The sequence below is a fragment of the Choloepus didactylus genome, chromosome 22, assembly GCF_015220235.1.
Source record: "Choloepus didactylus isolate mChoDid1 chromosome 22, mChoDid1.pri, whole genome shotgun sequence".
Classification (NCBI taxonomy): domain Eukaryota; kingdom Metazoa; phylum Chordata; class Mammalia; order Pilosa; family Megalonychidae; genus Choloepus; species Choloepus didactylus.
This window is the reverse complement of record NC_051328.1, coordinates 36,635,880-36,653,524: the sequence shown is the minus strand read 5'-3', so window position 1 is coordinate 36,653,524 and position 17,645 is coordinate 36,635,880. Positions and strand designations below refer to the sequence as shown.

Genomic DNA, 17,645 nt, shown 5'->3' with positions numbered 1-17,645 from the left:
AATAAACTTCATTTAGATGCCTAATTAGATACTTGTGTAATAAAGTATTCGGTGTCACCTAAAAAGAGGTCTGGCCTCTGTCCTGGCTCCTAGTGGGGGTAATCTCTAAACCTTTGGAATTTCCCCAGTGATAAGAATGTCCTCGTTGCTGCCCCTGCCACCTTAGGGTTGGGGCTGGCCACTCCAGGAGGACCAAATATGTGATTAGAGGGTTGGGGCTTTGAGAACCTGATTTTGGCCTCACCTCTGGGAAGTTTAACCAGCGGGCATTGACTCCATCAACCATGCCTACATAATGAAACCCCAATAAAAACTCTGAACACCAAAGCTCAAGTGAGCTTCCCTGGTTGGTAATACACATCAATGTGCTGGGAGGGTGATGCACCCTGTTCCCACGGGGAGACAAGAAGCTTTAGGTTTGGGGACCTTCCCAGACCTCATCCGATGCATTTCTTCATTTGGTTGGTTCTGAGCTCTACCAGTTTGCTAGACTAGAGCTGTAATCTTAAGTGCAATATTTTCCTCAGTTGTGAGTCACTCTCGTGAATTATCAAATCCAAGGGAGTCTATGAGGTCCCCTGAATTTGTAGCCAGCTGGTCAGAAGTGAGGGTAATCCTGGGGACCGCCATACTTGCAGCTGGTGTCTGAAGTGAGAGGAGTCTTGGGGAGACTGTGCCATTACCCTGTGACATCTGGCCTAACTCCTGCCTAACTCTAGGTGGTTAGTGTTGAAACCATTTGTGATACCTAAATAATTGATAAAGAAATACTATGAACCAATTCTATACATACACAATTAAATGCATTTTGAGAAATATATATACCCCTATAAAAACAACCAACCACCCAGTCAAGATAGAGAACATTTCTATCAACCCCCAAAGTTCCCTCCTGCCTCTCTGTAGTCAATGCCAATCCATATGCTCCACTTCTAGGCAACTTCTGATTTGCTTCCCATACTATAGATTATTTTGCCTGCTCTACAATGTCATATATATTGAATCATAACGAGTACAGATTTTCAATCTGCTTCTTTTGCTCAGCACTTTTGTTTTTGCGATACATCCATGTTGCTGCTTGCATTCCAGTATATTGCTATACCAGATTTTATCTATTTGCCTGTTGATGTTTATTTGGGTAGCTTCCAGTTTTGGGTTATTCTGAATAAGGCTTCCATAAATATTAGAATGCAAGTCTTTTTGTGGCCTTACGTTTTCATTTTTCTCGTGATGGGATTGCTGAATATAATTCATACAGCTGATTGCTGTATGGTAAGCGTTACGTTTCACTTCATAAGAAACTCCCCACTGTTTTCCAAAGTGTGCCATCTTGCATTCCAATTAGCAACATATGAGAGTTCGGATTGCTTGGTATCATTGCCAACTCTACATATTGTCAATCTTTTTAAATTTTAGCCTTCCTAATGGTATGCACTTCTCTGATGACTATTGATGTTTTACATGTGCTTATTGACGATTTTGTATATCTTTTTTTTTTGTGAAATACCTGTTCAAAGACTTTGTCCAGGTATTTCACAAAAAAATTGATTTAAAATTGTTTTTTGTCTTATTATTGAATTGTAAAATTCTTCATATTCTGAGGAGACAAGTCCTGTGTCAGATATATGTATTATGAATATGTTTTCCCAGCATGTAGAACGCCTTTTCATTTTCTTAATGGAGTCTTTTGGAGAGCATAAGTTTTTAAGTTTGATAAATTCCAATTTATCCTTTTTTTTCTTTCATAGCTCATGCTTTCTGTGTCTTTCTAAGAAATCTGCCTAGCTCAATGTTGCAAAGATTTTCCTCCTGGAAACTTTACAGTTTTAACTTTTACATTTAGGACTATGATACATTCCAGATTAATTTTTGTGTACGTGATAGATAAGGGTCAAAGTTCATTTTTTTCTATACAGATAGCTAGTTGTTCCACCACCTTTTGTTGAAAAGACTTTTCTTTCCCTACTAAATTGTCCTGACACCTCTTAAAAGCAACTTAATAACCACTAAAAAGATCCTGGGCTCCATGACAAAGTAATTGATTTCAAGGCTGAAGCAGGGAAAATACAAGATGAGCCTGGAGTATTTTGTGATGCCAGAGAAGTCGTCTCAAAAAAAAGATGGGGGGCTGGTGCCATGGCTGACGTGGAAGATGGTGAGGAGTCTGGCACTCTGTCCTTTCATTCTGGGAGTGCAGGCTCCAAGTCAGGGAGTGACAAAATGCTCTCCCTCAAGATGTGGAACGCGGTGGCCATGTGGAGCTGGGACATGGAGTGCGATACGTGCGCCATCTGCAGGGTCCAGGTGATGGATGAGAGAATTGAGGCTCATAGAGGTTCACTAACTGGTCCAGGGGTACACAGCTGGTAAATGGTAATGAGATGCCTGTCTTAGATGTCAAGCTGAAAACAAACAAGAGGACTGTGTTGTGGTCTGGGGAGAGTGTAATCACTCCTTCCACGATTGCTGCATGTCCCTGTGGGTAAAACAAATAATCGCTGCCCTCTCTGCCAGCAGGACTGGGTCGTCCAAAGAATCAGCAAATGAGAGTGGAGGGAAGGCTTTTTTAGTGCAGTTCTTCGGAGCCCTGGTGGATTTTGTTATCAACAAGTGCCCTACAAAGGTTTGGACAACTCCAGGGGATGTAATTCTTCAAATAAGAGGAGGTGGATCCATGGTCCTTTGGCATTCATCAAAGGCGTGGTTTAGCATCTTGTCAGTTTTATTTTTGTAAATTCTCTACAGTGAAGAAGATAATTTTTAAAAGATGTGGTCTGTCCTACCTCTGTGGTGTATGTCTTACACACTGCTTAGAAGTGCTGTAAAAGAGGAGAGAACTAAGAATCTAATGACCTTTATAATTTACCTATTGATATCCACGGGGCTGTGGAAGCAGTTCCATTGAGAAGAGAACTTTTTGCATGCTTACAGTTGATCAAAAGAGAATGTTATAGTAACAAATAAAGTACAATTTCAAACCCAACTCTTAACCTAAATTTGTTTCTGATACTTATTTTCTGAGGAGAGGGGAGATGTGACTTATAGAATCTTCATTTGATGAAATGAAAATTTTAAGTCTGGACAAACACCAGTGAACAAAGTTCATAAAATTTAACCTTCGGGCTTATGGGATTTTTATTGTCTCTTTGATTCATCAAGAAGATCTAGATCAGCACTCACCTCACTGTCAAATCACTGAGTGATAAATATAAGTATTTTCAAGCTCTGGTCACATTGGATTATGTTGTGATTTAACTGTGTAACTGTGTTTTAGGTGGAATGTTAATGAGGGAGAAATGTTTACTGCTGTACAATTATTTTATCACATGATGTTTTAATAAATGGTTTATTCTGTTTAAAAAAAAAAAAAAATGGGGACATGTCCAAAAGACACAAGAGCCAAAGTGAAGTAGCTCCCAGTGGCCAAGGCTGGAACAATCTGAACAAAATAAATAATAACCGAATTGGATGTGTAACTCACAGAATAAAAACAAGTACTCATGAGCCTATACTTACATAAATAAATAATTGAATAAATTTAAAAACAAGGGACAAGAGACAGCTCTTCTTTTCAGAAGAATTTCAATTAATAAGTATAGAGGGAATGAGGAAAATACAAAATCACTATGAGGCAAACACTGCAGTAATAACTACTGCAGGCAAGACCCACTGCTGGATGCTAAAATTAGTGGGTAAAGATTGGAGGAGAAACAGGAGATTGGCATATTCTCAAATTATCTCCTCTCAAAGATACTTATTAATTACAAAGGGAAAAATGGTAACTTTTCAGCAGAGACAGAACCTTAACCCAGTGATCAGGGTTAACATCACCAGTGATAAGACACACCCACAGCGTGTTCTCCGTGATATAATGCAGAGAAGACACACAATCTCCCTTCAGTGGTGTTCCTGCCAAATGTGTACTACCTCAGCCTAAATGGTGAGAAATCATTAGGCAAGCCTAAATTAAGAGACATTCTACAAGAAAACTGACCAGTATTCTCCAAGAGTGTCAAGGTCATGGAACACAAGGAGAGACTGAGGAGCTATCACAGATTAAAGGAGACTAAGGAAACTCAACTAATGCAAAGTGGGATCCTGGATTGGATCCCTGAAAGGAAAAAAAGACAGAGATGGAAAAAATACTGAAATTCGAATAAAGTCTGTAGTTTAGTTAATAATATTGTATCAATGTAAATGTCCTGGTTTTAATAACTGTATTCCAGCTATGTAAGATGTTAACATCAGGAGAAGCTGGATGAATGACATATGAGAATTTTTATTTTGCAACTTTTCTACAATTGGATGGATTTTATTCATTCATTCATTCATTCATTCATTCATTTTCTTTTAAAGTAAATCTAGACCCTGAGAAGTAATACTGTTCACTCAGGGTAATATGACCAAACAATTCCCAATAACAGCTAACAGGCACAAGTTGGCCACAGTAGACAAGGAAGACCTTGGGGATGTTTCTGAACAGCCTAAGAGCTACTAACATCCAGGCCTCGACTCATCACTGGGTACTGGCAGTGATCCCAGAATCCCTAATTCTACCCTATGAAGCACGCATAAAGCCAGTGGCTTAGGTCTAGAGCATCTTGATGTTAAATACAAATGTAAAATTATTTCACAAAAAACAGCACAAATATTCTTTCAACTTTTCCAGACTGTTAGAAAGCAGATAGCTTCCATATTTTGAAGTCCAAGAAATACAGAAGCAAAATGATTTGTCCAAGATCATATAATAACTCAGAAACTAAGCTAAGTTGCCATATTTCTAAATTTATATATCTAACATTTTGTCTAACATTTGAATGCTGATTGGTATCAGGCAGTTTGTAAAGAAAAGGAAAAGAGAAAAACCCACAAGCTGAATAGGCCTTTGAAGAAAGGAAAAGACTGAAAAATGCCAAACCACAATACAGGTTTATTTGCATTATATTTCTTCAGGGCTAAAAACGAAACCTTGGCATTTAAGTTCTTCCCAGGCTCTGAATCATTTCTGATGAGTATCACTACATTTTGTCTACAGTTGAACCAGAATATCTAGGATCAACTGCGAAGACACACAACTATTCTGAGCAAATCCATTACCTAGTCCCTGTGTAGATTCACAAGGGTAACTGGCACTACTAAATCAACCTGAGTGATTATCTACTGAAAAACCACATTAGAGGAGGGCAGGGCAAGATGGCAGACTGGTGAGCTGTATGTTTTAGTTACTCCTCCAGGAAAGTAGGTAGAAAGCCAGGAACTGCGTGGACTGGACACCACAGAGCAATCTGACTTTGGGCATACTTCATACAACACTCATGAAAACGTGGAACTGCTGAGATCAGCGAAATCTGTAAGTTTTTGCGGCCAGGGGACCCGCACACCTCCCTGCCAGGCTCAGTCCCGTAGGAGGAGGGGCTGTCAGCTCCGGGAAGGAGAAGGGAGAACTGCAGTGGCAGCCCTTATCGGAAACTCATTCTACTGATCCAAACTCCAACCATAGATAGACTGAGACCAGACACCAGAGAATCTGAGAGCAGCCAGCCAAGCAGAGAGGAGACAGGCATAGAAAAAAAACAACACGAAAAACTCCAAAATAAAAGCGGAGGATTTTGGAGTTCTGGTGAACATAGAAAGGGGAAGGGCAGAGCTCAGGCCCGAGCTCAGGCCCTGAGGCGCATATGCAAATCCCGAAGAAAAGCTGATCTCTCTGCCCTGTGGACCTTTCCTTAATGGCCCTGGTTGCTTTGTCTCTTAGCATTTCAATAACCCATTAGATCTCTGAGGAGGGCCCTTTTTTTTTTTAATCCTTTTTTCTTTTTCTAAAACAATTACTCTAAGAAGCCCAATACAGAAAGCTTCAAAGACTTGCAATTTGGGCAGGTCAAGTCAAGAGCAGAACTAGGAGAGCTCTGAGACAAAACGCAATAATCCAGTGGCTGAGAAAATTCACTAAACACCACAACTTCCCAAGAAAAGGGGGTGTCCGCTCATAGCCATCATCCTGGTGGACAGGAAACACTCCTGCCCATCGCCAGCCCCATAGCCCAGAACTGCCCCAGACAACCCAGTGTGACGGAAGTGCTTCAAATAACAGGCACACACCACAAAACTGGGCGTGGACATTAGCCTTCCCTGCAACCTCAGCTGATTGTCCCAGAGTTGGGAAGGTAGAGCAGTGTGAATTAACAAAGCCCCATTCAGCCATCATTTGAGCAGACTGGGAAACTCCCTACACAGCCCAGCAGCCCAGAACTGCCCTAGGGGGACGGCACTCACCTGTGACATAGCACAGTCATCCCTCAACAGAGGACCCGGGGTGCACGGCCTGGAAGAGGGGCCCACTTGCAAGTCTCAGGAGCCATACGCCAATACCAAGGACTTGTGGGTCAGTGGCAGAGACAAACTGTGGCAGGACTGAACTGAAGGATTAGACTATTGCAGCAGCTTTAAAACTCTAGGATCACCAGGGAGATTTGATTGTTAGAGCCACCCCCCCGTCCCTGACTGCCCAGAAACACGCCCCATATACAGGGCAGGCAACACCAACTACACACGCAAGCTTGGTACACCAATTGGACCCCACAAGACTCACTCCCCCACTCACCAAAAAGGCTAAGCAGGGGAGAACTGGCTTGTGGAGAACAGGTGGCTCACGGACGCCACCTGCTGGTTAGTTAGAGAAAGTGTACTCCACGAAGCTGTAGATCTGATAAATTAGAGATAAGGACTTCAATTGGTCTACAAATCCTAAAAGAACCCTATCAACTTAAGCAAATGCCAAGAGGCCAAAAACAACAGAAAATTATAAAGCATATGAAAAAACCAGACGATATGGATAACCCAAGCCCAAGCACCCAAATCAAAAGATCAGAAGAGACACAGCACCTAGAGCAGCTACTCAAAGAACTAAAGATGAACAATGAGACCATAGTACAGGAGACAAAGGAAATCAAGAAGACCCTAGAAGAGCATAAAGAAGACATCGCAAGACTAAATAAAAAAATGGATGATCTTACGGAAATTAAAGAAACTGTTGACCAAATTAAAAAGATTCTGGACACTCATAGTACAAGACTAGAGGAAGTTGAACAACGAATCAGTGACCTCGAAGATGACAGAAGGGAAAATGAAAGCATAAAAGAAAGAATGGGGAAAAAAATTGAAAAAATCGAAATGGACCTCAGGGATATGATAGATAATATGAAACGTCCAAATATAAGACTCATTGGTGTCCCAGAAGGGGAAGAAAAGGGTAAAGGTCTAGGAAGAGTATTCAAATAAATTGTTGGGGAAAACTTCCCAAATCTTCTAAACAACATAAATACACAAATCATAAATGCTCAGCGAACCCCAAATAGAATAAATCCAAATAAACCCACTCCGAGACATATACTGATCACACTGTAAAACACAGAAGAGAAGGAGCAAGTTCTGAAAGCAGCAAGAGAAAAGCAATTCACCACATACAAAGGAAACAGCATAAGACTAAGTAGTGACTACTCGACAGCCACCATGGAGGCAAGAAGGCAGTGGCACGATATATTTAAAATTCTGAGTGAGAAAAATTTCCAGCCAAGAATACTTTATCCAGCAAAGCTCTCCTTCAAATTTGAGGGAGAACTTAACTTTTTCACAGACAAACAAATGCTGAGAGAATTTGCTAACAAGAGACCTGCCCTACTGGAGATACTAAAGGGAGCCCTACAGACAGAGAAACAAAGAAAGGACAGAGAGACTTGGAGAAAGGTTCAGTACTAAAGAGATTCGGTATGGGTACAATAAAGGATATTAATAGACAGAGGGGAAAAATATGACAAACATAAACCAAAGGATAAGATGGCTGATTCAAGAAATGCCTTCACGGTTATAACGTTGAATGTAAATGGATTAAACTGCCCAATTAAAAGATATAGATTCGCAGAATGGATCAAAAAAAATGAACCATCAATATGTTGCATACAAGAGACTCATCTTAGACACAGGGACACAAAGAAATTGAAAGTGAAAGGATGGAAAAAAATATTTCATGCAAGCTACAGCCAAAAGAAAGCAGGTGTAGCAATATTAATCTCAGATAAAATAGACTTCAAATGCAGGGATGTTTTGAGAGACAAAGAAGGCCACTACATACTAATAAAAGGGGCAATTCAGCAAGAAGAAATAACAATCGTAAATGTCTATGCAACCAATCAAGGTGCCACAAAATACATGAGAGAAACACTGGCAAAACTAAAGGAAGCAATTGATGGTTCCACAATAATTGTGGGAGACTTCAACACATCACTCTCTCCTATAGATAGATCAACCAGACAGAAGACCAATAAGGAAACTGAAAACCTAAACATTCTGATAAATGAATTAGATTGAACAGACATATACAGGACATTACATCCCAAATCACCAGGATACACATACTTTTCTAGTGCTCACGGAACTTTCTCCAGAATAGATCATATGCTGGGACATAAAACAAGCCTCAATAAATTTAAAAAGATTGAAATTATTCAAAGCACATTCTCTGACCACAATGGAATACAATTAGAAGTCAATAACCATCAGAGACTTAGAAAATTCACAAATACCTGGAGGTTAAACAACACACTCCTAAACAATCAGTGGGTTAAAGAAGAAATAGCAAGAGAAACTGCTAAATATATAGAGACGAATGAAAATGAGAACACAACATACCAAAACCTATGGGATGCAGCAAAAGCAGTGCTAAGGGGGAAATTTATAGCACTAAACGCATATATTAAAAAGGAAGAAAGAGCCAAAATCAAAGAACTAATGGATCAACTGAAGAAGCTAGAAAATGAACAGCAAACCAATCCTAAACCAAGTACAAGAAAAGAAATAACAAGGATTAAAGCAGAAATAAATGACATAGAGAACAAAAAAACAATAGAGAGGATAAATATCACCAAAAGATGGTTCTTTGAGAAGATCAACAAGATTGACAAGCCCCTAGCTAGACTGACAAAATAAAAAAGAGAGAAGACCCATATAAACAAAATAATGAATGAAAAAGGTGACATAACTGCAGATCCTGAAGAAATTAAAAAAATTATAAGAGGATACTATGAACAACTGTATGGCAACAAACTGGAGAATGTAGAGGAAATGGACAATTTCCTGGAAACATATGAACAACCTAGACTGACCAGAGAAGAAATAGAAGACCTCAACCAACCCATCAGAAGCAAAGAGATCCAATCAGTCATCAAAAATCTTCCCACAAATAAATGCCCAGGGCCAGATGGCTTCACAGGGGAATTCTACCAAACTTTCCAGAAAGAACTGACACCAATCTTACTCAAACTCTTTCAAAACGTTGAAGAAAATGGAACACTACCTAACTCATTTTATGAAGCTAACATCAATCTAATACCAAAACCAGGCAAAGATGCTACAAAAAAGGAAAACTACCGGCCAATCTCCCTAATGAATATAGATGCAAAATCCTCAACAAAATACTTGCAAATCGAATCCAAAGACACATTAAAAAAAATCATACACCATGACCAAGTGGGGTTTATTCCAGGCATCCAAGGATGGTTCAACATAAGAAAATCAATCAATGTATTACAACACATTAACAAGTCAAAAGGGAAAAATCAATTGATCATCTCAATAGATGCTGAAAAAGCATTTGACAAAATCCAACATCCCTTTTTGATAAAAACATTTCAAAAGGTAGGAATTGAAGGAAACTTCCTCAACATGATAAAGAGCATATATGAAAAACCCACAGCCAGCATAGTACTCAATGGTGAGAGACTGAAAGCCTTCCCTCTAAGATCAGGAACAAGACAAGGATGCCCGCTGTCACCACTGTTATTCAACATTGTGCTGGAAGTGCTAGCCAGGGCAATCCGGCAAGACAAAGAAATAAAAGGCATCCAAATTGGAAAAGAAGAAGTAAAACTGTCATTGTTTGCAGATGATATGATCTTATATCTAGAAAACCCTGAGAAATCGACGATACAGCTACTAGAGCTAATAAACAAATTTAGCAAAGTAGCGGGATACAAGGCTAATGCACATAAGTCAGTAATGTTTCTATATGCTAGAAATGAACAAACTGAAGAGACACTCAAGAAAAAGATACCATTTTCAATAGCAACTAAAAAAATCAAGTACCTAGGAATAAACTTAACCAAAGATGTAAAAGACCTATACAAAGAAAACTACATAACTCTACTAAAAGAAACAGAAGGGGACCTTAAAAGATGGAAAAATATTCCATGTTCATGGATAGGAAGACTAAATGTCATTAAGATGTCAATTCTACCCAAACTCATCTACAGATTCAATGCAATCCCAATCAAAATTCCAACAACCTACTTTGCAGACTTGGAAAAGCTAGTTATCAAATTTATTTGGAAAGGGAAGATGCCTCGAATTGCTAAAGACACTCTAAAAAAGAAAAACGAAGTGGGAGGACTTACACTCCCTGACTTTGAAGCTTATTATAAAGCCACAGTTGCCAAAACAGCATGGTACTGGCATAAAGATAGACATATAGATCAATGGAATCGAATTGAGAATTCGGAGATAGACCCTCAGATCTATGGCCGAGTGATCTTTGATAAGGCCCCCAAAGTCACTGAACTGAGTCATAATGGTCTTTTCAACAAATGGGGCTGGGAGAGTTAGATATCCATATCCAAAAGAATGAAAGAGGACCCCTACCTCACCCCCTACACAAAAATTAACTCAAAATGGACCAAAGATCTCAATATAAAAGAAAGTACCATAAAACTCCTAGAAGATAATGTAGGAAAACATCTTCAAGACCTTGTATTAGGCGGCCACTTCCTAGACTTTACACCCAAAGCACAAGCAACAAAAGAGAAAATAGATAAATGGGAACTCCTCAAGCTTAGAAGTTTCTGCACCTCAAAGGAATTTCTCAAAAAGTAAAGAGGCAGCCAACTCAATGGGAAAAAATTTTTGGAAACCATGTATCTGACAAAAGACTGATATCTTGCATATACAAAGAAATCCTACAACTCAATGACAATAGTACAGACAGCCCAATTATAAAATGGGCAAAAGATATGAAAAGACAGTTCTCTGAAGAGGAAATACAAATGACCAAGAAACACATGAAAAAATGTTCAGCTTCACTAGCTATTAGAGAGATGCAAATTAAGACCACAATGAGATACCATCTAACACCGGTTAGAATGGCTGCCATTAAACAAACAGGAAACTACAAATGCTGGAGGGGATGTGGAGAAATTGGAACTCTTATTCATTGTTGGTGGGACTGTATAATGGTTCAGCCACTCTGGAAGTCAGTCTGGCAGTTCCTTAGAAAACTAGAGATAGAGCTACCATTCGATCCAGCGATTGCACTTCTCGGGATATACCCGGAAGATCGGAAAGCAGTGACACGAACAGATATCTGCACGCCAATGTTCATAGCAGCATTATTCACAATTGCCAAGAGATGGAAACAACCCAAATGTCCATTAACAGATGAGTGGATAAATAAAATGTGGTATATACACACGATGGAATACTACGCGGCAGTAAGAAGGAACGATCTGGTGAAACATATGACAACATGGATGAACCTTGAAGACATAATGCTGAGCGAAATAAGCCAGGCACAAAAAGAGAAATATTATATGCTACCACTAATGTGAACTTTGAAAAATGTAAAACAAATGGTTTATAATGTAGAATGTAGGGGAACTAGCAGTAGAGAGCAATTAAGGAAGGGGGAACAATAATCCAAGAAGAACAGATAAGCTATTTAACGTTCTGGGGATGCCCAGAAATGACTATGGTCTGTTAATTTCTGATGGATGTAGTAGGAACAAGTTCACTGAAATGTTGCTATAGTATGTAACTTTCTTGGGGTAAAGTAGGAACATGTTGGAAGTTAAGCAGTTATCTTAGGTTAGTTGTCTTTTTCTTACTCCCTTGTTATGGTCTCTTTGAAATGTTCTTTTATTGTATGTTTGTTTTCTTTTAACTTTTTTTCATACAGTTGATTTAAAAAAGAAGGGAAAGTTAAAAAAAAAAAAAAAAGAAAAACAAGGAAAAAAAAAAAAGATGTAGTGCCCCCTTGAGGAGCCTGTGGAGAATGCAGGGGTATTCGCCTACCCCACCTCCATGGTTGCTAACATGACCACAGACATAGGGGACTGGTGGTTTGATGGGTTGAGCCCTCTACCACAGGTTTTACCCTTGGGAAGACGGTTGCTGCAAAGGAGAGGCTAGGCCTCCCTATGGTTGTGCCTAAGAGCCTCCTCCCGAATGCCTCTTTGTTGCTCAGATGTGGCCCTGTCTCTCTACCTAAGCCAACTTGAAAGGTGAAATCACTGCCCTCCCCTCTACGTGGGATCAGACACCCAGGGGAGTGAATCTCCCTGGCAACGTGGAATATGACTCCCAGGGAGGAATGTAGACCTGGCATCGTGGGACAGAGAACATCTTCTTGACCAAAAGGGGGATGTGAAAGGAAATGAAATAAGCTTCAGTGGCAGAGAGAATCCAAAAGGAGCCGAGAGGTCACTCTGGTGGGCACTCTTACGCACACTTTAGACAACCCTTTTTAGGTTCTAAAGAATTGGGGTAGCTGGTGGTGGATACCTGAAACTATCAAACTACAACCCAGAACCCATGAATCTCGAAGACAGTTGTATAAAAATGTAGCTTATGAGGGGTGACAATGGGATTGGGAAAACCATAAGGACCACACTCCACTTTGTCTAGTTTATGGATAGATGAGTAGAAAAATAGGGGAAGGAAACAAACAAACACACAAAGGTACCCAGTGTTCTTTTTTACTTCAATTGCTCTTTTTCACTTTTATTATTATTCTTATTATTTTTGTGTGTGTGCTAATGAAGGTGTTAGGGATTGATTTAGGTGATGAATGTACAACTATGTAATGGTACTGTGAACATATCTCAATAAAATGAAGATAAAAAAAAAAAAGCAATTGGGGAGAATGCTGGAACCCCTGCAGGTGCTGAGGAGTCAAGAATGAGCAAGATAGACATGGTTCCATCCACGTGCAGCTTCTCATGTAGTAGAAAGACGTTCACAAAATATTAAGTGAAAAAAAAAGAGCAGGTCACAAAATGGTATGTGGAGTCTGAATATGTTTTGATTTTAAAAAAGGAAAGAAACAAAAAAACAAAAAAACCATGCCTAGACAACAGAAAATTATAACCTACACTAAGAAAAACAAAGTTATGGCCCAGTCAAAGGAACAAACGTACACTTCAACTGAGATACAGGAATTTAAACAACTAATGCTAAATCAATTCAAAAAGTTTAGAGAAGATATTGCAAAAGAGATAGAGGCTGTAAAGGAAGCACTGGGCATGTATACGGCAGAAATCAAAAGTTCAAAAAAACAACTAGTAGAATGTATGGAAATGAAAGGCACAACACAGGAGATGAAAGACACAATGGAAACATACGACAGCAGATCTCAAGAGGCAGAAGAAAACACTCAGGAACTGGAGAACAAAACGCCTGAAAGCCTACACGCAAAGGAGGAGATGGAGAAAAGAATGAAAAAATATGAGCAACGTCTCCGGAAACTCAAGGATGAAACAAAGTACAATAATGTACGTATCATTGGTGTCCCAGAAGGAGAAGAGAAGGGAAAGGGGGCAGAAACAATAATAGAGGAAATAATTAATGAAAATTTCCCATCTCTTATGAAAGACATAAAATTAGCACAGCATACTCCAAACAGAAGAGATATGAATAGGCCTACGCCAAGACACTTAATAATCAGATTATCAAATGTCAAAGACAAAGAGAGAATCCTGAAAGCAGCAAGAGAAAAGCGATCCATTACATACAAAGGAAGCTTAATAAGACTATGTGCGGATCTCTCAGCAGAAACCATGGAGGCAAGAAGGAAGTGGTGTGATATATTTAAGATACTGAAAGAGAAAAACCGCCAACCAAGAATCCTATATCCAGCAAAGCTATCCTTCAAATATGAGGGAGAGCTCAAAATATTTTCTGACAAACAATGAGAGACTTTGTGAACAAGACACCTGCTCCACAGGAAATACTAAAGGGAGCACTACAGGGTGATAGAAGACAGGAGTGCGTGGTTTGGAACACAATTTTGGGAGATGGTAGCACAACAATATAAGTACACTGAACAAAGGTAACTATGAATATGGTTGAGAGAGGAAGGTTGTGAGACACCACAAGAAAGGAGGAAAGATAAAGACTGGGACTGCGTAACTTGGTGAAATCTAGAGTATTCAACAATTGTGATAAAATGTACAAATATGTTCTTTTACGAGGGAGAACAAGCAAATGTCAACCTTGCAAGGTGTTAAAAATGGGGAGGCATTGGGGGAGGGATGCAATCAGCATAAACTAGAGACTGTAACTAACAGAATCATTGTATTATGCTTCCTTTAATGTAACAAAGGTGATATACCAAGGTAAATGCAGATAAGAGGGGGGGATAGGGGAGGCATGTTAGACACTTGACATTGGTGGTATTGTCTGATTCTTTATTCTACTTTGATTTAAGGTTCTTTTTCCTTTTGCTGCTTCCTAGCTGTCATTTTTTTTCCTCTTTCTTTTGCCTCTCTACCTTCTTTGACTCTCCCTCCTGCTTTGTGGAAGAAATGTAGATGCCCTTATACAGATAGTGGTGAAGGTGGTGAACACATAAATGTATGACCATGCAGAGAACCATCGATTATTTACTTGGGATGGAATGTATGGTGAGTGAACAAAACCATGTTAAAAAAAAAAATGGGTTGATGACAAAACCTCGAGGGCAATATACTGAGTGAAATAAGCCAGACACATAAGGACAATTATTGCAGGGTCTCACTGATAGGAACTAATTATAAGATGTAAACTCATAAACATGAAATATAAAGTACCAAGATATAGGACGAGGCTTAAGAATGGGGAGTGGTTGCTTAGTATGAGCAGAATGTTCAATTAGGATGAACTTAAATGTTTGGAAATGAACAGGGTGTTGGTAGCAAGACATGAGAATACCTAACAGCGCCGAATGGTGTGTGAATGAGGTGGAAAGGGGAAGCTCAGAGTCATATATGTCACCAGAAGGAAAGCTGGAGGTCAAAAGATGGAAATGTATAAAACTGAATCCTATGGTGGGCAATGTCCATGATCAACTGTACAAATACTAGAAATCGTTTCCATGAACCAGAACAAATGTATGACAATACAATTAGAAGTTAATAACAGAGGGGCATATAGGGAAAAACTATATACCTATTGCAAACTATATACTACAGTTAGTAGTATTTCAACATTTTTTCATAAACAGTAACAAATGTACTATATCAATACTACGAGTCAACAATTGAGGGGGGTTGGCTAGGGATAGGGGAGGATTAGAGTTTCCTTTTCTTTTTTTCTTTTTTCATCTTTCACTTTATTTTTTGTCTGGAGTAATGAAAAGTTTCTAAAAATTGAACAAAAATTAAGTGTGATGGATGCACAGCTGTATGAGGGTACCCAGGGGCAAGTGATCATACACTTTGGATAATTGTATGGTATCTGAACAATCTCAATTAAAAAAAAAAAAATCAATCAATGTGATTGACCCTGTTAACAGAATCAAGGAGAAAAACCACATGTTCATTTTAATAGAAGTAGAAAAAGCTTGGACAGAAATCAACATAAATTTATGACAGAAACTCTCAGCAAGCTAGGAATAGGAAGAAGCTTCCTTAATGTGATAAAAGGCATTTATGAAAAACCTACAACTAACATCACACTTAATGGTGAAATAGAGAAAGCTTTCCCCCAATACCTGAAAAGCAAGGCAAGGATGTCTACTCTTAACACTAATAATACTCAACATGTAAAGAAAGGGAAAAAAGGGATACACATCAGAAAAAAGGTAGTAAAACCATATCTGTTTGTAAGTGATAAATGTTTATTATATAGAAAATCTTGAAGAATCTACTAAACACTTACTAGAACAGATAACTGAATTTAGAAAGGATGCAGGATTTAAGAATAACATACGAAACTTGACTATTTCTATACACTAGCAATGAATAATTGGAAAGTGAAATTAAAAAATCCATTTAAAGTAGCACCAAAAAACATAAAACCCAAATAAACAACAGATGTGTAAGACCTCTACACTGACAACTACAAAGCACTGAGAGAAATTAAAGAGGACCTAAACAAATGGAGACATATACCATGTTCATGGATTGAAGGACTCAATATTAAGATGCCAATTCTTCCCAAAATGATCTACAGATTCAACATAATCCCAATCAACATTCAATTTTGAAGACATTGTCATGCTGATTCTGAAATTTATATGGAAATGCAAGTGACCTAAAATATGGAGAGCAATATTTTTAAAAAGAAGAAAGTTGGAGAACTTATACTAACTGATTTCAAGACTTACTATAAAAGTAAAAATACTCAAGACAGCATGGTATTAGTAAAAGGATAGACATATAGATCAATGAATCATAATGAAAAGTTCCGAAATAGACCCACATATATATGGTCAATTGATCTTTGCCAAAGGCAATATGAAGAAGGAAAAAAAGTTTGTTCAATAAATTGTGTTATAAAAATAGGATATCTGGAGGAAAAAAATGAATCCTTACTTTGTATCATATACAAATATCATACTTACATACTTACATCAATCCTTACTTCACATCATACACCAATATTAACTTAAACAGGCATGAACTTAAAATAAAAGCTAAAACTATAAAACTCCTAAAAGAAAACATGGGAGGCAAACATTTAGATAGTATATGAAAAGCACATACCACAAAAGAAAAAAAGGGATAAAATCAACCATATCAAAATGAAAGTTTTTGTTTTTTCAAGAACAAAAGATGAAAATGACAGCTCTTAACATCAAAGAGCAATTAAATTGACTTTAAAAATTAAAATGGGGAGGGGATCTGGGTTGAGCAAATGCAGTAAAACACAGGATGGTTATAAGAAGTGAGTTGGAGTACAGAATATATGAAAAGAAGAAATAAAAAAGCTGAAAGTTCTTCTTAACTTCAAATCATGGAGGACTCTGAGTATGAGATGAAATGCTGTTATCTTTATTTGGCAAGCAGTGGGGAAATAGTGAAGAATTTTGAGCAGGAGAATGAAATAACCAAAGTTTTGCTGGACTAATTCTTCAAAAGCAGAAGCAAGTAAATGTATTAGAGAAGACTGATTAGAAGGTTGATGAAAATACACATAGGTAGCAGTGTCTGCATTAGGGTAACAGTAGAGGAGTGAATGTGAAAAGTTTTACAGAGTTAAAAAAAAAAAGAGAGACTTGGCAACTGATTAAATGTGAAGTACAAGAGAGATTCACAGATGACTATTTCTGAGTGTGGGTAACTGGGGGGCAAGTGTTTTTGGGTTAGGAACAGAGAAAATAGTAAGAAGTAGCATTTTTCCAGGAATGTTTTGACCTAAAAATAGGGAACAAAGGAATGACAAGAAGTTACCTGAAAACAATCCAAATAGTCTCCAATCTAAAACAGATCACTCACCTGACAAGTTTCCACACTATGCAAATAGAACATTCTTAGAAATAGCCAATATTTTAAGATATGTTTCTTCTTTATGTCTTTTTTTACCCACAGATATATAAGGGAAAGCCTATATTTTAAGGCAAT

The 17,645-nt window shown here is 38.3% G+C and overlaps 1 protein-coding gene across 4 annotated transcripts in view; it reads right to left on the bottom strand.

Moving 5' to 3' along the window:
* The window catches only part of GAN (gigaxonin), a 63,502-nt gene that overhangs the window by 5,829 nt on the left and 40,028 nt on the right, over positions 1–17,645 (bottom strand). The window contains exon 10 of one of the 4 annotated variants that reach the window (XM_037815692.1): positions 1,984–2,476. The exons of the other annotated variants lie outside the window; for them this stretch is intronic. Coding sequence (XP_037671620.1) covers positions 2,449–2,476 — 28 coding nt within the window. The 3' untranslated portion in view covers positions 1,984–2,448. Of the gene's footprint in view, positions 1–1,983; positions 2,477–17,645 lie in introns of those variants that run through there. 4 annotated transcript variants of the gene reach the window in all.